The 21,499-nt window shown below is 39.3% G+C and overlaps 1 protein-coding gene across 1 annotated transcript in view; it reads left to right on the top strand.

The window, feature by feature from the left end:
• Window positions 1–19,718, top strand: part of LOC139443468 (golgin subfamily A member 6-like protein 6) — a 29,316-nt gene extending 9,598 nt beyond the window's left edge. Inside the window, exons 2-9 of the mRNA XM_071224452.1 lie at window positions 2,760–3,143; window positions 4,154–4,261; window positions 8,417–8,502; window positions 14,489–14,678; window positions 15,557–15,637; window positions 16,561–16,667; window positions 17,429–17,564; window positions 18,663–19,718. Coding sequence (XP_071080553.1) covers window positions 2,760–3,143; window positions 4,154–4,261; window positions 8,417–8,502; window positions 14,489–14,678; window positions 15,557–15,637; window positions 16,561–16,667; window positions 17,429–17,564; window positions 18,663–19,112 — 1,542 coding nt within the window. The 3' untranslated portion in view covers window positions 19,113–19,718. The remainder of the gene's footprint in view (window positions 1–2,759; window positions 3,144–4,153; window positions 4,262–8,416; window positions 8,503–14,488; window positions 14,679–15,556; window positions 15,638–16,560; window positions 16,668–17,428; window positions 17,565–18,662) is intronic.
• Window positions 19,719–21,499: the final 1,781 nt, after the last annotated feature.

The following is a 21,499-nucleotide window of genomic DNA, read 5'->3' as shown; positions in this document are numbered from 1 at the left end:
TCTACAAAGATTTCAAAGAGCGTCATACTACCCTTGCTCAAAAGTTGTTGATCAAGGTTACAACATTAAAGGCCTCAGTAAAGCTTTTAAACTGTTTTATGTGGAGGACAATTCCAAATTTGACGCATCAGTGACAAAAATAGTGTCCGATGCAATTCCCTATTTTACTCGTACCATGTTCCCGTGTTTTTTCGAGTGAACAGTTGACATGCCTGTGCATTAGTTTGTGACGAGTGCCATTAGTGGAACATGATACGTTCACCGTTTCGCGAACACCTGGTATCATCACTATGTTATACAGAGTCATAAATACATGCTCATGATAGAGTCAGAATCGTACAAGATGTCGATTAAATGATTGTGTGCGTGAGGTAATGTTTTTTTTAAGCCACAGCCAGCAATATTCCAGCTGTATTATAGATGTACGATATGCCATTAACACATTGTAGCTATCACTGCATCTGTCATGGCCAGGGGGGTAGATTCTCCGTATTCTCAATCACGATGGAAGACTTCGAAAGAAATGGCGCTTGAACAGTGCTATGAGTGAAAAATTTAGAAAATTTCATGTCGCTACAAGAAACCTATACGACAACTTATAGCGTATTTCATCATGATGGTCACATTAGACTTCCAAATTGTTGAATTATGAAAAGCACACGAAGAACTTTTCAAGAACCCCAATAACTAAGGGTACAGGGTGATAATTTTGGCATGAACTGACGTAACATTCTTTATCCAAAGCGTAGTGATGGCAACATGAGATCTTTTTCTGTATCAACATATGTACCAATTTGGCATCGCCTTCTATCAACAGTTGGACCATTTTGGCTTTGTCGTGCTAGGCATTATCGTTATTTTACATTTGTTTCGGAAACCTTCACAGACAACGCAAGTGAAGCGAAAATAAATGTTCCACTTCATGATGTCAATTGATCTCCTGTGCACAGAGTGGAACGTCTTACACAGTAATAGCGAAACCTTCCATCCTTACCAACACACACACACATACACAAACACAGGAGTTTGTGTGGGCGTTCTTCGGTGTCTTGCATAGTCTTGCACAGTCACATAATCGTTATCCATGTCAGCTAGCGTTTTCATTTTACGTGCCTCAGATCTATCTAAGGTATGTTGATTGTTATGATTATTACGATTTCATTCAGTCACTGGGATGCTATTTAATTAATTCACGTGGTTGGTAATGTTCCTCAATCTACAGAATGGCGAAGCTGCTGCTGCGCACAGGTGGTCCTCAGAGAAACAGGATAAATGGGCCGATCGTTTAGAGTCGACGTTATCCGCCTTCATCTGGTGAAGGAAACTGTTTTGTTAAAGAATACAGACGATGAAATCTATATATCTTGTGTCTATGAATCCCCAACTGCTAAATACCCATTACAAAATGTGAAATAGTGTCTCTGATCCATGTGTACATGCCTATATTTGATCAAATACATGACAGAGATTTTTCAAGACGAGTACAATAAGTAAGAAATACTCTGATCAAGGTAAGTACATGTGCTGGTAAAACACTCCACACCTGAATTGCCTCCATCAAGTATCAAGAGGTTTCCATTCATTGTAGTAGAGATGAGGTAATGAAAACCCTTGAGGAGATGGTATTTCATTTAACCTAGTCTGGCAACCTATAGGTTTAATCAAATTGAAGTGATGAAGTACGATTGATTTCCACTTTTCCACTTCATGATCATTGCTTCATCTCATTAAAAAGCTGGCATTGTGTTTAAATGTCAAGCCTCTCTACACGACAAGGGTGCCTGTCCCTTAGGTGATTGTAGGCCTGTGAATCTACAGAGCGCCGAACCATTACTCTGTTGTCCCTCTTTATATGTTTGTTTGTTTGTTTGTTTTACGCCGCACCCAGCAATATTCCAGCTATATGACGGCGCTCTGTAAATAATCGAGTCTGGACTAGACAATCCAGTGATTGATATCATGAACATCGATCCACGCAATTGGGATCGATGACATGCTTCAACCAAGTCAGCGAACCTGACCACCCGATCCCGTTAGTCACCTCTTACGACCAGCATAAGTCGCCTTTTACTGCAAGCATGGGTTGCTGAAGACCTATTCTACCCCGGATATTCACGGGTCCTCTCTATATGTGGAATGTACTATTATTTTAGTATTCGACATTTGTAACTCGATACCCTGAAACGTTAGATAACTGACCTCAGCCAGATCCTACTTTTACTCAGTATTCTTGCATATTTACCTTAATTAATTTGGTTCCGAAATCGATTCTGATACATTTTAATTCATGTAAGGAAAATGAGTAAGGGGTTAATATGAGAAATCAATAGATGTATTTAATATACTCTATTCTGAACTTCAATGACAAGCATCAGCTTATTATTGCCTCAGGTTGACAGGGGATTCGCGTCAATGGCCTCATATACCTGTTTCACATGTTTCACAAATAAGGAATACGCATTCGGTACGCATCTGAACTTATGGGCCAGTGATGGCCTAATGGTCTAAAACACCAAAATCCACAGATTTACGTTCCTTTGCCGTACGAGGATCCGCTTCTTACGGGTCAAAATCCAAGATTCACCACAATTTTGATCCTTGGTTTGTCAGCACGATACTCGTGCTCGTGTGTGGTAAACGTCTGCACAGCCTTGGGCATTCATCATACAAAAAGCTGAAACGCACTCACAGAACTGAAATACTGTTCAAATCGATGTTGAACCCAATTTACTCACTGAGATTCTTATATTCACTTCCAGGGCAAAGGGAAGTCGACAAAGAAGAAAAAGAGACACAAAGACGCCGACACACAAAACGAAAATGCTGAAGTGGGTGAGATTAAGGACGCTGTTGCTGCTGACAGCGTCTCTGCTAAGGAACCCGTGGTAACCCCCGAGTGCAAACCGTCCACAAGCAATGGCTGTGGTGACGAGGATGGTAAATCTATAGAGACGTCAGACACTTCAAGCGTTGTCAACGACGTCGAACCTGTAGTATCGGTGAATGATTATAAGGCCAAGGTTGAAGGGGTGAAAAACAAACTGAAATCTTCCAAAACCCTCATTGACAATGAAAGCAAGAGCACAGAACAGAAGATTGTGAGGACAGGGTTCTGGGATAAGTTAAGGTTTACAATGTCCCAGGTAAGAGTCATTGTGTATCGACTTCCGACGTCGTACAATGGCATGTTTTCAAAGTCCATGTGTTATCATTTATATAATATGAGTATTGTGACGTAAGCTTTCACCTTTATGTTTAATTCTAGGATCAAACAATGGGCTAAGGATAAAGGTCTATTCTGCAACTTAGATATTTCCTCATATGCAATAATTGAACATTATAAGTATATTTATCTACTAACACATGCTTCAAAACTATTCTGAATGAATCCAGTGTTAAATCGCATATATATATATGTTTTAGCGCATTTTATTAAAATGTGAAAAGTGTTACGTATTTTATTAAAATTAAATGCGTGTTAACTTTTAAGTAACTACAGTATCGGCATAAATGCTTGGTCGAGACGCATTAAAGATTTACTTTAACACATGACTTTTGACATTGATTATTATTTCAACCAGTGGAAAATATAAATTATAATGGGCAATTTAAAGAAAGATTACTTACCATGTTGTATCAGTTTTGGTACCCAGTAATAAGAAACAGATATACCTTTTGCGGCTTGAACATTATTCATTGATGATAACATCAAAAGAAATTAATTAAAATGTCCTTTATAAGATATGATTTGAGGTTAAGATTAAATAGTAAAAGAAAGAAGAAACGTTTATGGGCTCGCAGCAAATTTGTTTCAATTCGTTGAAACACCACATTTATTAGTCTGCATTTTGAATTATATGTGTATATTTTGTTATATATTTTTGTTCTAAATTTATGTATATAAATGTTGTTGTTTTACGTACAATACACCCAGACAACGTCTCAGTTTGACACGATTACAACGTCTCGACCTTGACTTGTAGTTTGCAGCATACGTTGATCGTTGCCCCCCTTTAACGTAACAGCACTACTGTGACAAGGAAGCTAATGTAACAGTACCTATGCTTTGTGTGGGAAAAATATGTTAGATTATATTTGACTTCCTTTGAGTTCAACGTTTCAGCTTAGATAACGTATTTTGGCCGTGTTGCAGTCGGTGACGGACGAACAGGCAGTGACAGAATGTCGGCGGATGTTCCGGGAGGAGATGGTGAGACTGAGGAGAGAGGTTGAAGAGTTCCGGGAGCTGTGTCTCCAACAGGTCAGTGAAGTGGGCGGGGCTCGCTACGTGGTTCACCGTTAAGATTTGGGAGTGTGTTGTGTCTCAAACAGGTCAGTGAAGTACGCGGGGTACATTATGTGTCCCACAGTTGGGAGTGGGTAGTTGTGTCTCAAACAGGTCAGTGAAGTACGCGGGGGATGTCTCACATTTCCTCATCCGTGGGTTTTTTTTGTCATCCGTTGCACTTTTTGCTGTCATCCGTCTTGGTGTGTTTGCTGGACAGGAAAGGGTGGGTGTTTTTTTAAGTTACGGAATCGTGTTTCATGCAATTGTGGCCTGGTTGGGAACAGAACCTTAGTCTCTAAAGAGAACATCAGAAAAGTGTGTGTTGTGCCTCAACATTGAGTCGTTGTTCGTCAGGTTCATTTTCACATGTGTTTAACAAATACAAGTGATTCTAACAAAATCACTGCAATGTATGTATAAACTTTCAATGATTTCAATTTTCTCGCTATAATCTTATAGGTGTACATTGTAAACATTCCGCTAGATATGCAAGCTGGTATATATAAAGTCATTGAAAGGCATTTAGAAGTTATACACACAAGGAAGATAATTTATGGATGTCATTTTTTTTATTACGAGGAACACAACGTTTCGGAGTATCTACTCTCTCCTTCACACATCCACCTGATGAAGGCGTAAGTAGACACTTCGAAACGGTGTGTTCCTCATAATAAAGAAGTTGACATCCATAAACTCTCTTCCTCCGGTATATATAACCTATTTGAATTTACGTTTCACTACATTTTTTTAAAGTCTAAACCACACACACCGATATCATCTTATAACGTATAGTCGCTTTAAAAGATCGTTACTAATACATAAAGGACACCACAGCACTAATCAATCATCACCAGCAACACCTGCCTCCAGTCCTAGCAACCCGCGCTTGTTTACTGTGGCGAGTACAATACCCTTTAGGAACCAAAGCAATATGCATACTCTTTGTTGTTGGGCAATCTCTTAGCGTCTCTAATTCATCGTTTTATATTGGTCTCTATGTAAGCAAACACGACCAATCAATAGAAAGAGTCATTTAAGTAAAGACATGTACAGCAATGCACGTGTATATATACAAAATTGATGTTGAGCTTGTTACAGGTATGGGCAACGGATACAAAGACTGAATACAGTCTACAATATTTCCAATTCTCTGAAGCTTAGTGAAATATGATCGTATAAATCGGTAATTTATTGGCAATCACCATGAGTATGTATTGTTGACGATTCATCAGTGGAATATGGATTTTCCAGAGTGAAATGACCACAGGCAAAATCGTTAGGCTGATTGCGCTTGGCTTGATTCTGAAGTTATTTCGGACCGCCTCCATGGTCTAGTGGATGGAGTGCCAAAGACATTGCAAATAGTGTACTTGTTGGTATCCTGCCTGCCGCTCGGCATTAACGGGATTAAACAAGGTCGGCACTGTGTCAGTATTCTGTGTCTGAGCTGTGTCTGAGTTGGGTATCCATATTAAACTGCAGCATGGTATCTCAGCACTATAAAACCAGCATTAGTCCGGACTACTAATGTGCATGATATTTGCAATGATCTTGAACACACCTCACTTGAAGTATGGTATTTCACGTTGCATAATTTCAATACATACTATCAGTGAATATTGACGTAGATATTTCCCATAAACGAAAATTATTTTGACACTGACGATATCCTGCCTAGTGTATGTATTAATTGTAAATGATTTTACCGTCAGTGCTGAATCTGTCGAAGGCTAAAATAACTTAATTGCACTTCACAAACTCACTGAAATGCGAGAACACAGGCATCCGTGTGTGGGCAGCATTATTTGTTGTTAATTGGGATGATCAATACTGCCGGATGAATAACACCCGATAGTTTCATTCCCATAACTCTAGGCATATGCATACACCTGTCTTCAATTTGAAAACATTCGATAAATAAGCCTATTAAGCATTTGTGTAAGGATGTGTTTAAATAATCCTACTTGTGTTGCTTAATCAGTTTTATATACACATATTAAATAATGTTAAACATAGAAATGAGTCGATATAATAGAAAAACAAGGGGTGAAAGAACTTGTAAAGTATGTAACTATGGAGGTGTAGAAAATGAGTAACTATCAGGTCTTGCTTGTTTGTAGGTCATGCAGGTCTTCGTCAAATTTTCGCAAGAAATATCATATACATTCCACCTTACAGAAATGTAATATACGAATGTCAGTTAATAACGTTAAAATAGGCAATATTTGTTTTTCATACTATGCCACTATTGTTTCTTAATTGCAATGTATATAGAGGTTATCACGCGAGTGTGTTTGGGGATGGTAAATATCCTGCATTAGGAATAAACATTGTATTTAGCGAGCCTTGGCGAGCTAAATACATAGTGTTTATTCCTAATACAGGATATTTACCATCCCCAAACACACAAGCGTGATAACCTCTTTATCATATAATGTCATTCTTTAATTCTGTGCTTCAAAATCACTTTCCCTCTTTCACAAACATTACCGAAACATTGCGAGTTTTCCTGGAATGCGCGCATTAATATTTATTACGTCACAGGGTAAGTGATGTGTCAGTCGGACAGTGACAGTAGCCAATATAGTTCCAACTGAAATCTGTTTCTTATATAGTGGCGAAGCAACATATACGCAAAACAACTATTGTTTTTATTTGCTTTTCGCGGCAATCCATCGGTCTGTCCGCTAGAGTAACTGCCCTTTGTCAAAGGGAAGCTACTCTAACCCTAGTCTATGAGACGTCACGGCCACGGTCAGACGTTGTTGACCGTCGGTCTGTCATAACGTTGAGAAGTGTAGTCAGATGTACACACAGCGACAAAACGAAACAAGGTAACAATTCAAACATATTTGGTTCCAAATCAAACTATTTTAATTTGTGGAGAAGGTTTCAAGCCGCAGAGGTCTACAAGCACAGATATGGATACTGATCCCACTTGGCTAGGCCTCGTGCCCTCGCAAAATTGTTTCGAAATTTATATCTCGAAAGTTGCCAAAACTTATAAAATGCCTTAGCTACGTCACACTTAGACACTGATTTTCAGTATATTAGACTGTTCTTTTGATAATGATAGCAATTATCCCTGTAGTTTATCCAGATTCCCGATGGTTAATTCTGACTCGATCGCCAAATGACGAGGGCAACGCCATGTTTGTTTATAAACAGTGAAAGTAGTCCCTACTTGACCTTTGATATTTGCATCTCTATCCGCATATGACCCCAACGGATATCGTTTTTATCCGTTGGCTTTATCCTGTCGAGAAACCTACCCATTATATGATAAAACCCCAAGACTGTATGCTGGCTGCACTGTAACTAAAGCTGTATGGGCTGATGGCCTACATCCATGTTGAAATAATGATGCTGAGCAATGTTATGCCGTGTAGAATGGCTACAAGGATCTAAATTACGACAGACTCACAGACAATACTCCACAAACTGGCACGTATTCCAAGCAACAGATCCCAACTCCATTGACATACACCCAACAGAAATGAAGGACGGATACGGGTTCCAGCTGTACAAACATATTGCATTAGTTAGAGTCGATAATCAGGGTTATCTGTACCAGAGCTAATACCTCACATTGTTTGTAGCAGAATTATGTATAACCGGGCACACCTTGGACGCAACAGCTCACAGCGTATGTCTACCGTGATAATCCAGTTCTGTCAATAATCATCAGGGACACAATCTGTAAACAAGTTACTGGGTCAATCCCTATCACCAGTTGTTCTTATCGCTGTGGGATTTTAATATTGATAGTGTGGTTGGTGCAACGAGTCTGTTTGGTCTGTTGGAGTTACAAAGTGGTAATTTTGTTATTTTGTTTCTTTTCTTAATTACAAATACACTGCCGGGCAAAAGAAAGTATAACCATTTCTTTTTTGTTTCAGATTTAGCCACCGTCAAATTTAGGTTTATACTTTCTTTCGCCCAGCAGTGCATGTAATTTCACATCTTATCTGATATTTACACATAATGAAGTATTCAATCTTGCGGAAACACAATTGTTAGCTTATATATGTATTAGCAATGTTCTCAGGCGTATTGAAGCATGTTAATACAGATAGATAAACAGAATTACTCGTATATTGTGTATCGTAAAGGTTTTCCTTTTTTCAGATTAAAGTTCAGAAACAGTGTGTAGACGATCACAGACGAACGTGTGAGAAGGAAATAAATGCTCTGGTGCCACGAAATGGATTTAGGTGAGTCCATGTTATTAATGTGTCATGGTACACTGTGTCCCCTGGGGGTTCCTGGGCATAATACGTCCCTGGACCAGGCCGACGAATTACAGCTAGAAAAGTGTTGACTGTGGCGTAAAATAGCATCACTCAGTTCTCTCGTGGCTCGAGTGTAGCAACAGAGCTAAACAGACGTTTTTAAATCGGCATCACGTTGAAGGATCATACATGTGTGAAGATACGCTCCATGCACCGTAGTGTGATGTGTACATTTCATGATACTTTACTGGAGAATCGATGTCTGTTACACATTGCTGATAAAAGAATCCGTCAAGTGTTACGTCAGCGATTCCAGTAATGGAATGCTTTTATGAGTTTGTTGAGACTTGTGAATTGTTATGATCACTTGCCATGACCAGATCATAAGCCCAATTGTTTGCAATTTAAAAGGAAAATCCATTAAAAAGTGTCGTCGAGCAATGACTATACATGATATAACACAGGTTATACACCCGGTTGCTATATATAACCAGGCATCATTCATTAGGCTGCACTTGCTGCATCATCTTATTACTGTTTCGCGAGCAAATCGTCTTTTAACAACACGTACTTCTATTACCCACGGCTTGACAAGGATACTTTGTAACTACGGCCTGACTCGATGACGTTTCCTTCGCCATTGTTGAAAGAACATCACAGACAGTCTATGTTAAATTACTTAACTTCTTCAGCTTTCTTCTTGGAACGATACGATGCCGTTGTCGAAACCGAACATCACCAACTGAATTGAACTCATCTATTTCGTTGACGGCTGCAAGATATGTTGAGGGTTCTTGAGGGTTAACATAGGTCAATATATACACAGACATGGCGTGCAATAGTCACTGAAAGACATTTAAACTGATGAGCAAAAGAAACCATACCTCTCACATTTAACTGAACTATCTTACTTTGGTGATATTATATATAAAATATGAACTGTAGCGGCGATTAGTCAGCACTCACAAACTACTTCTACGTAAACATGGTTATATTTTTAATAATATAATTTGATTTAAAATATTTGAAAATTAAAAAGAATAAAGCGCATAAAACGCAACTGTGAATGTCTATCTTAGACATCTTATCTTTGAAATTTTTCGGCACAAATTTACATTTCAAACATGATGGGAGTCATGTAGTTACATATTAATTTCTTACCCTGGTTTTTATTGACCCAATTTATTATTGCATAAAATTACACAGTCACATATTACTTTTTACAAACTGTTGCAGGAATGAGTGATGGATAAATGGACATAATCAAATTTAACAACAGTTCCTTCAATTTTCAATTACATAACAAACAAACTCGGTATAGTTTCTTTCGCCCCACAGTTTCTAAAAGAGTTACAGAAAAAATGCAAACTTCCTCATGGTAAGTTTATCTTTATATTCAAATAAATTCACCAGTTTAAACATCGAAGGAGTTCTTCTTTAGTGAATATATGTTGAGCGGTAGGTAACAAACTTTTCACACATTAAGATATAATGATATTCATCAGAAATGTCGTTGCATGTACAACGCGGACTTTCAACCAGTGGTATCTTTTCCAGTGACCTTTTTCAATTGGTAGCCTGTGACAAGACCTGTGACAATGAAGTAGTGGCATCTGGTAATTTCTTGGAAACTTATCTTGGTATAATTCTGTTTAGTTTATAGAATCTAGGTTTTGGGGGTGCCCCCATATCAGAGTGCCATTGTTGGAAGAACTGATCTTCAAGAGTGTCTTAACCATAAATTTAATAGACATTGGTACACATGGAGATTGATTTAACAATTAATCATTGTATCCAGTTTTGAAAAGAATATTATTAATTGCTGAGATCCATTTGTTGGAATAATCATTATTGCTTTCATTCATCAAGTAAAAAAGTATACATAATATGGGATATTTTTGACGGTTTTCCTGTAATTAGTGTTGTCCAGAAAGCAATCATTTTCCTCATTACAGTGATGTATAGTGGTTTACGTCCCATTCTGCATCCATCATATAAAGTGGAGTACACCTTTTGATAGGTAACAATTTTCTCATAAAATAAAGGTGAGACTTGTCCATCAAAATACAGTTTTCAAAACCGAAGATTTATTAACCCTAAGTTTGGATAGGGGTTATTATTGCATCAAAAACATACAATTGGAAAGTTATAGAAAGACTATGTAATCTAGATTTGGTCAATATGAAATGCGTTGTCTTTGATCATGCTTTCTCACACAATAATTGCCGGGTGAAATAGAATGTACACGCTTTTGTGAAAACATATATGCACTCACATTTTCTTAAACATTATTTATAGTGAACATAGAAGAATAAAATTCTTCCCAACCTTTTGCTTTATTCATAAAAATCGCAATTTCTCCTCGGATAAGCAAAATCAAACCAAGGGAATTTGACCAAGAGGTTTAACTTCAGCTTTAGGTATATCGATGATCTGATATTGTTCAATATCCATCAAATAGTCAATGTCTTTCCACTGATTTACCTACCTGAACTAGAAACAGAAGAGACCAGTGAAACAGCCTCATCTTTTTCATATTTATATCTGTGACAACAAATACTGTTCACAAGTCTGTATAGTAAAAAGGGTGATTTCAACTTTCCAACTTGTCGAAATGAACATCCTCGACAGTCTGAGTTACACTATACCTACTTCGTCTGGTTTGTTGCGACAACTCGATGACGTTATTGACGGCGTTGTCGAAATGAACATCCTCGGCTGTCTGAGTTACACTATATAACGTATTCAACCATCTTGGTGGGACAACTCGATGACGTCGTTGGTGACGTTGTCGAAATGACCATCATCGACAGTCTGTGCTACACCATACCTACTTTATCTGGTTTGTTGCGACAACTCGATGACGTTATTGACGACGTTGTCGAAATGAACATCCTCGACAGTCTGTGTAACACTATATAACGTCTTCATTCATCTTGTTAGGACAACTTAAAGACGTTGTTGGTGACGGTGACGTTGACGTTGACTAATTTACATCACATAGCTCCTTCATCTAGTTTGTTGCGATGCCGATGCTTAAAACGTTGCCAAGCTCGAGATGTCTCAACGCGAACATACCCACTAATTGCAAATGGTATATAAACGCAATAAATACAACCAGAAAGCAAATAACATACACTCAGGAATCTATATTAAGTAAGAAACAACGCGGTATATGTGTAATCCTTATAACTGAAGACTCCTCGCTATGCCTGCGTGACCTCATTAATAATAGAGTCTCGTACCAATAATCGATGTCTCCCTGCATCGAATAACGGTGGAATCAGGTCAACGTGTATCAGATGTTGTGTCATACAGCACATGGGGTTTGGCAGGTATGGAATATCTCGCTTCATAACGTCATTATTTAGGATTTTCTCTGCATGCCTTAAGACGGTAGCTTTGTTTTGATATTGACAGGATTTTGATCAGGCAGTACCGCTTTGTGTTAAACGCTGTTTAATAATACCCATTGAGTTGATCTGAAGGGATTTGCTGAAAAACGGTTAGGTTTTATGGTTAGGTATGGCTAGTATTTAATTATGTAGAAGCGTGAAATATCGATGGCAATATCAAATATCAATAGCTTGAAGCAAACTTTGATGTGTCTCTATGATGTGTCATGATTGCAGCATGGGGTATTCTATTTTGTATACGTGTGATTTATATGTTTTTAAACAACAATGCAAATTCGTTTTTCATTATTGTCCTGTATCTTTGGTCTTATTATCACCATTTCCATCAGTTTAATGACATGTCTGATAATTGAGAATGCGATTAAGATATAAAGAGATGCCGTGGAGAATAATGAGGCGAGGCCGAATTAAATCAGCATCAGTCTATGAATTAGAATTTGATAAATAGCTGTTTGATAGAAATATTATTTTGGGCTACGAATGGAAATCACAAAGCAAATCACTGGGATATTTATAAATCGAAGTATGTCTGCAACGTTGGTTTGAGGAATGGGTATGACAAATTATCACCGTAAAAGACTGAAAGTTTTTATACCCGCGAACAGCAATATACCTTCTACGTCACCTGCAAATACTTGAATCAAGACCAGACAAAGCGTGTATATGTTCCACGACTCGGGGTAAGATGACAAAGGCCCAAATCACAGAGCTTGACCTACCGAACCCCCTGTGTCAAGCTCCAATGACAAGAGTGCTCGTGGGTTTCACCGAAGTTGTAAACGTCTGAGACCTGCATCACTTCGGGCTTTCCTCCCACATTAAGCTGACACGCTGCGATATAACTGGAATACTGTTAAAAGCGGCGTTAAACCCAACTCACTCACTCACCCACACCAATGACAAGCAACGGATACTTGGGAGCTCCCTGGAATTCCACCCGACATTACAGAAGACGACTCCAACAATGTAGCAAGACATGATAAAACATGGCTTGAGTTGTATGCTCATACTTAGTCATGTGAAAACGGACGAGAATGTTATATCTTCCAATACGTTATGGCACAGAGTGGCGTGTCATCCACCGTCACTTGACTTCGAACTTCTATACGAAATGACAGAAGTGATAAAACTGAAACTTCAACATGATGACAGGATAAAGACATTCGTTCATAATATTTATATAAAAATAGGTTTTATTTCCAAATATTCCAAATGGGGCAAAATGTTTAAAAATCCTCTATGTAGCCCCAAAGCCTGGGATGGATTGCAGTTTACAATGTAAATGTTGTAGGGAATAGGATTTGTTCATGGCACAAACAATGTCGTATTATTTTTCATTATTAAAATACTATCACAAACGTTAAAGATGCAGAGATATCTCCATTGAAAAAGAAATTACTGGAGACGCGAGCAAAAAATTTAAATGACAAACAATATCTTTGGTTTTCGCCTATATTGGAGCATTACGACGTGATCACTGATAGACTTAGGGCTGCTCCCGTCCATTCCCGATGTCCCCCTGACAACTGTAATCGCCAACGATTGTCTGTGCCTCACTTCGGGTCTTGATACCGGCTGCATCCCGAGCGTTGATAACAGTTATACTCCTCATAGAGACATGTGACATTACCAGTAGATGATTGTGTTGTGTGGAACATTTCAGTTTCACGTCAGGATAAACAGTAATCTGTCGGGTCTAGACTTAAAGAAGTAAAAATAGCTTCCTAGCTCTTTCATCTAACTGATTCTTAAGGCGTGTGTCATTTTGTTCATATTTTCCCCAAAGCTCCAGCCTAACTCCTTGTTATTTCAGAACATCTTAACAAAGATTTTCATTTGTAGAAACGAAACAGGCTAGTCAGCATATTATATGTTCTAAGTCAGGCTTGAAATGGACAAACTAGCCTCTTATAATGTCAGAAACGACTTCCCAGAATAGTTTCAGTTTCATGGTGTTCAACGCCGCACTCAGCAATATTCCAGCTATATGACGGCGGTCTGCAAATAATCGAGTCTGGACCAGACAATCCCGTGATTGGCATAATGAACATCGATCAACGCAATTAGGATACGCTGACATGCATCAACCAAGTCAGCGAGCCTGACCACCCGATCCCGTTAGTTGCTTCTTACGACAAGCATAGTCACTTTTTACGGCATGCATGGGTTGCAGAAGACCTATTCTAACACGGATCTTCACGGGTCTCCCAGAATAGAAAACATGTCTGCCAATATACTCGAACTGTATACCAGCATGTCGTCAGGACCGAACATTTAGCATGTATACACATATTTGGTTTAGAAATTTAGCAGATGTTGTGATAGGTTGTCTGACTATGAAATGCATGAACGTCAGCTTAGTCACACATTGTCAATTTGATTTTGTGGTGTACCTAAAATGCCTCGAAATAACTTCTCTAAAGATAATATGTATGTAGTGAGGATCTATTGTCTCAGAATCTCCACCGGGCTGACACTTTTATGGAGAGGGGGCAAACAGAGGTGTGTGAGATGTTTCGCTAGAATGTTACAATTCTGTTGTGTATCTTCAGTCGACGCCTGAGTGTGGTGAGTGAGGAGGGCAGCCTGCGGGATGAGCTGAAGGAGGAGCTGAAGGAGATGGAGACCAGCATGGAGTTCTTCCAACAGAAACAGAAGATCCTGGATCAAGAGATGGAGCTGCTCAATAAGGAGGACGAGTTGTCGAAGAAGCAGAAGGATCTGGAGGAGTATGAGAAAGAGGTATGTATGACAGACAGTCAGACAGACAGACAGACAGAAACTCGCGTGCACGGGGCAAGGGCGATCTGAGTAAGTTTGGTTTAACGCCGCTTTCACGTCGACTTGTGACGTCTCATTCCCACCAGTGCCTCCGATGAAACCTGAACGTCTGTACTAAATATACATGTTTACAAAAGTAAAATCTGACGGGATGTCTGGAGAAGTTAGCGTACGAATAAGATGCGATGTGGGCATGGAACTCACGCATGTTTAGCTTCATTTCAATTACTAATAAACAACAGTAAATATGGCAATGTGTGTGTGTAGTTTTAGCAGTATGCCGTAATGTAGCAACAGGTATTGCATAGTTGAAACGGCTGGCGTTTGTGTTGTTACTCTGAATGGGAAGAAGTTGCATAGCCTTTGAAGTCTGCGTTGCACACAGGTTTAACTTCTATCACAAAACAACGACACAATAAGGCCTAAGTTCACTAAGTTTGAGTGATAAATAAACACTTGGTGTAAGTTGCCTGTGAAAGGATGAATTTATTCCAAGTTTTAATTTCATCCGTATATTGCCTAAATTTTAAGATTGTGTATGTATGTATGTATGTATGTATGTATGTATGTACGTACGTACGTACGTACGTACGCGTGCGTGCGTGCGTGCGTGCGTATGTTATCCGATTATGGACTGGTCTTGATCCCATCACCCCGAAAAGCAATGCAATCTGTGTTTACACTGAAAACTGACATTTGGTTCAGAATAAATGAGTGATGTGCAATAATTGCTTCCAGATCCTTGAGAACACATACAAGGAGCAGCTGAGCAACGTCCGTTCAACCAGAAACACACATAAAATACCAATGTTTTCTTATGTATGTAAATTACTTTGCAGATCCAGGAGGTTGAGTCATTGCTCAATCAAAGACAAGCAATTTGTGATCGGCGACAAAAGCATCTGGTAGTTCTTGATGAGGTATGGATTTCAACGAAAATAAACAAATCTTTTATCATTGAATTTTGTAAACGTGTGTTAATACTATCATATGTGTTATCTGTTTTTCACAACTATAACAAATGTGCCAAATTAGCTAATTATAAGATAGGATAAGTAATATAATATACCCACCGCTTGTCATAAGAGCCACCAGGTGGTGACAATGTGTGGCCGAACATCGTGCCGACGCGTCGATCATTGCTCATGCTGTGAACGACCCTGAAGATCCGGGTTAGAATAGGTCTTCAGGAACCATGCTTGCCGTAAGAGGCGACTAACGCGATCGGGTGGTCAGGCTCGCAGACTTGGCTGATGCATGCCATCCTATACAAATTGCTTGGATGGATGCTCATGATATCAATCACTGGACCGTCTGGTTCATACTCTAATATTTACAGACCGTCGTCATATAGCTGGAATATTGCTGCGTGCGACGTTTAACATGAAACAAACAAACAAACAAACATATGCTGTGGACCATTTTGCCTGGCTCAGACTTGAGCACTAACAGGCCGCCGTGATTTCACATCTACTCACGCAGAATATGCGAATAGAATCAAGTGTATTTTTATATACGCCAGTTGAGTTTGAGTTACATCAAAACATGCTTTGGTATACTTCAAGGTCTCTTACATTTAGTCAGTGAGTGAGCTGGATGTAACGCCGCTTTGAAGACTCAATTAGTTCACTGTGTGTCGGGTTGATGTGGGAGGGAAGTCCGAAGTGTTGCAGGTTTAAGACGATTGCCACTTTGGAGAAGGTCCCGAGAAAGGGGAGTGACAAATCTTGGAACATAGTCAGGGCGAATCTGCGATCATAGGTGTCGACACTCCCAAGGGGCGCAACTACGAGGTCACCCGTGCCCTTCTACATGTTGTACCTTTGATGATGTTTTGCTTCAGGAGCTCCATTCCCTGCGCCAGGACCTGGAGGAGTCCAAGGAACAGATGCAGCAGGAGGTCGCTGCCAACGGGACAGAACACCAGTCAGAGAGGGCCAGGAAAAACTGGTAAGTTTTCGATCTCATGGCATTTCATATAACACCTGATAAGTAACAAATTTTGCTTTTTAACTTCCAACACAGAAAAGAGACTAACATGTTTTTGTTTTCCATTTAAGTTTAAGTGTTTGATTTTTTGTCTAAATATTGCTTTTTGCTGTTTAAATTACTAATTCTCCTCATACCCAACAAATTTATGGTTTTCCTGTTAAAATTCAAAGCAGCGCACTGAGTCCTCGACTGAGAGGTGAAGAAGATTGGTAAGCTAGTATTTCTACATCAATCGGTGTGTCCCTTCACTTCCCTTCCTTTTTATAGCGTTGCCATCTTACACGAAATAATTAACTTTTGCGAGCCAACAAATGGAATATAAAGTATACTGAAAATTCAATATATGTTTAAATAACATAACTGTCGAGTTGAAGAGCAAATATAGTGCATGCCTTACAATTAGCCTGTACCTGTTCGAATCCTGTTTTCTTAGGTGTCTGTAGACCTCCCTCTCAGTATAAACTTATTTACGTACATGTAGAATACAGGTAGAGTATTACCTGTCCGTAGCTGTGTTGCATCCTCAGGTAATACATATTTTATGAACATTTCGTCAATATCTGTAAACCTTTAACAGTTCATATACAAAAACACAATAAGTGTGAAATATCTACCAGATAAATGTTAACATCTATAAATACAATTGTCGTTAATTAAACAAGCTTAAACAAGTTAAACAAAAGGATTCAGCGAAGTATAGTACGTGGTTTCCTCTGCAGGGACATTGTGCGGCGCAACCTGATGGACAAGCAGCACCTGCTGGAGGCCACTGTCCAGAAGTACAGGTCGGAGCTGGCCTCGGCATCCTCCAATATTGCAGGAAAGGAAATACTCATTGGCAAATTGCAACAACAGGTAAATATGAAACGTTAAGTTCCAGTCATCCTGCGAAACAGATTAAACTGGGCGTAAAAAACAAAATATCATTGAAAATGTCAGGAATAGATCGCTGAAACTCAGTGATGACACCAGGTGTTCGCGAAAAGGGTAAGCATGCCCTGCCCTACAGCTAGTACTAGCCACTCACACAATTTGCATACAAAAGTAAGGGTTTGTTCGTTGCCTGTTCCTTTCTGGTAACAAGATAAATTTCTGGTTACTTAGACCGTCAACTGAAGACTAGCTTGACCCTTTGACCCACAACTAGGATGACCAGAGGGGTCATTTTAACAATTGCAGTAGTTAAACGCGCCATTGTAATAGCATTGCATTATTACATTAATAATATATTTAAGTACGATGAGTATCTTTGCCTGTCTACAATTAACATGATTCTCCATACTTTTTCAACATGATGATATTTGGTTCAGTTGGTTGCTAGTGGAGATTGACTGATACTCTTCTAAATAGATACTCATATCTATTCCAACAGTTTTTTCTGTTTTAATTAAAAAGACGAATTGCAAAATATTACAGGAGACGTTATTAGCATTCGTCTTTAGGCAAACGAGTGGTTGATAACACGATCACTGCCGGCTACCATTGCCTGTACATTGTAACCACCCGATCCTCATTTTGGTCGGACCCGTGAAGATTCCTTGGTAGAATAGGTCTTCAGCAACCCATACTTACCGTAAAAGGCGATTATGCTTGTCGTAAAAGGCGACTAACGGGATCGGGTGGTCAGGCTCGCCGACTTGGTTGATTCATGTCATCGATCCCAATTGCGTGGATCGATGTTCATGCTGTCAATCACTGGATTGTCTGGTCCAGACTCGATTATTTACAGACCGCCGTCATATAGCTGTAATATTGCTAAGTGCGGCGTTAAGCAACAAACAAACAAACAAAACATTTTGGTCGCCTTTCCGACAAGCATGAGTAATGATGGCCCTTGTTACCAAATCCCAACAATTTGTTATGGAAAGTGTGACATTTTAGACACTCTCTGGTGACATGAACCCGCCTTTTTATCGCATTCAACTAAATCCTGTATTCTTTTGTTTTCCCCAGCTGACGGAAACAGAGGGAATGGTGATTGTCAGTGAGAAGAAGATCAAACAACTAGAGACAAAACTTGCCTTCTCTGTGACAGAGGGACGTATTCTAGAGGAACAGTTACATGGTGTAAATCGGAAAAACTCTATAAACATATCCCCTGATGATCTTGCCAGGAGAGGGTCTTTCTTTCACAGACAGACAAGTTCTGACCCTTCGGGATCCAAGTCAGCACCAAAATCACCACTGCTGAGACAGCGCGTTAATGATCTCCATGGCGATGACAGACATCCAAATGGTGGTTTGTCACCGCGTTCTAGTTCGTTATCCTCGCCTCAAGGGTCATCGGTGATCCGACGCCGGTCCATGAGGTCCAACAGTGTTGCTGGTGACACTCTGTCAAAGTATGCTTCCCGAGAGGCAGAGTCAGAAGGGAGGGGAAGTGGAGCTTGTACTGTCATGTGATACCAGATGTATATGTTAAATGTAGATACAAGCAGGTCTATGAAGTACATGGAACAACATGGATTTCCATGCATATCGCCCACCTATATCAATACCCATATAACAACTGAAGTCATCTCATGAAAATGGATCCAGGTGATGGAGAAGGAATTAAACGCCATGGCCTAATTTCCAATGTGTGCAAGCATCAACATTTGATGTCAATCACTGGATTGTCTGGTCCAGACTCGATTATTTACAGACAGCCATCATATAGCTGGAATATTGCAGACTGCGGCGTTAAACAAACAAACAAACAACATTTGATAAACGCAACGTATTTTGAGAGTAAATAATGATTTACATGGGATGGGGTTGGGATGCTGTGTGGTGCTGGGAGATTTCACTGGTGTTGGGAGACTTGTCAGATTATGTGGGGATGTGAGTAGAAAGGTACAACCCACAGGGTTTAAATCGACTCCAGCAGTTTCATAACCATGCTTGCCGTAAAAGGTGACTAGTTGGGGTGAGTGAGTTGGATTTAACGCCGCTTTTAACAGTATTCCAGTTAATCCACGGCGTGCAGTTGGCCCACCCGTGCCCCCGTCACAAGCTGGAATATTGCTCAGCGCGCCGTTAACCAACAAAAACACAACAGCAATTTCCTGTGGCAGAACTTCACCTGAGACCTCCAAATACCGACCCTATTTCTCACATGTTCAATCAGTATTTTATATACCAGATTTGCAGCAGATGTTCTATAACTGAAGGTAAAGGTAACCCTGATCATACTGTGAGTGATATTGTATGGTGTTACAGAGGTGGACACCTGATATGGACCTCACACAATTTGTCCATATGGGGCCAGCCCGCTAGACAACCCGCACGCACACCTCTGATCATATAGATGTATTACCAACTGAAAAGTAATGATTATTATACGGATAATATGACTTTACAGGTCGATCAATAATTTACTGAGCACAACTAACCATTTTTTCAAAGCTGACTCAATTTCATTAAAATCAGATCTTAGTTTTGGCTGCCGATAGACAACGATCTAAAGACATCCTTTTCGGGATGACATCGGAATGACCTTCCATTTGACCGATTAAAGCGTCGCTAACCAGATCAGGACTGTGACATTCGGAATGTGTTTTCTGATCATGTAACCTCGAAAAGCTAAACGCTGGTTATTGCGAATCCTTCAAAAAGATCGTCTATCTGTCGCTTCAATGGGATAAATGGCCTATTTGAACGGAAGAGACTTGGTATTAGCCATGGGAAGTACTGCGATACAATCTTGGCCATCAATAAGCAATCCAGTATGTTCTTTTGTTCAGTTTTCAAATTTCAAACGAGAACTTCGTCAAAACATTTTTGAAACTAGTGTCGTATAGCTTGAGCTGCTTTCTGATTAGCTTATGTCGACTTCTTATTAGTTATTTTATTGGTCGGTCAAAGTTAGCGAAAGTTCTTTCTGATATGACCCGTATTTGTATGTCCTCAGATCTTTGTTTGCAGTATCGAGAACTAAGATCTGATTGTAATGAGATTGAAGCTGACCAAATAGCTTGACATCTTTATGTGTATTGGGGTAAATGTATTGTTTTCATTGAAAACCGCTGTAGATCTCAACACAGGGTGAAAATAACAAGATATCACACAATTGTTCGTGTTCGTAAGGATTTAACACAAGGAATTTGTTTAGTCATTCTGTAAAATATGAAATATTTTCACAAAGCTTGTGGATCATTCTTCAGCTGAATATACACCTGCACATATTTTATCACTTGTACATACCTGACTATGAAGAAAAAGAGGAGTTAGCGTTACATGCAAACAGAAAATGACAATGTGATAAATAAGCACATGATCCCAGTTAGGTTTGCCTTTGGGTATTCAACACCTCAAGTCTGATGTCTTTTCGGTTCAGACGACTCCTGACAGTACAGACACTTTAGAACTACTGTATGGACGAGACCAATTTTGTTTTACAGACTTTGTAGGGTAACATCAAGAACAAACACTTTTCTTAAATACGTCTTAAACAAGAGACCAAACAAAACTATGAACCAGTAGATGTTGAAATAAGCATATTTACAAATGCTGCATTAGAATTAGGTTTGGAATAAGAATATAAATATTTAAAATATATAACAGCTTTCATCAAATTAATCTATACAAATTTCGGCTGGGACAAGTCAGATTTACTATCTGGGTACCCATCCCCCTATTACCCGACCCTACCCGTCTAACCACTGTAGGTCTCAGGAGATGTCTCAAAATGTCCGATTGGGAACATTTTCAGCATAGCCTTGACAAAACGTTTTTAGATACATGTATTAAACAATCTGGTCATTCATACACTGAAGTTGAATTAAGTTATATCTTTTTCAACCACATGA

This window comes from Haliotis cracherodii, unplaced genomic scaffold (genome assembly GCF_022045235.1).
Source record: "Haliotis cracherodii isolate W230 unplaced genomic scaffold, xgHalCrac1.p SCAF_5, whole genome shotgun sequence".
NCBI classification, from domain to species: Eukaryota; Metazoa; Mollusca; class Gastropoda; order Lepetellida; family Haliotidae; genus Haliotis; species Haliotis cracherodii.
This window is presented reverse-complemented; position numbering and strand designations above follow the sequence as displayed.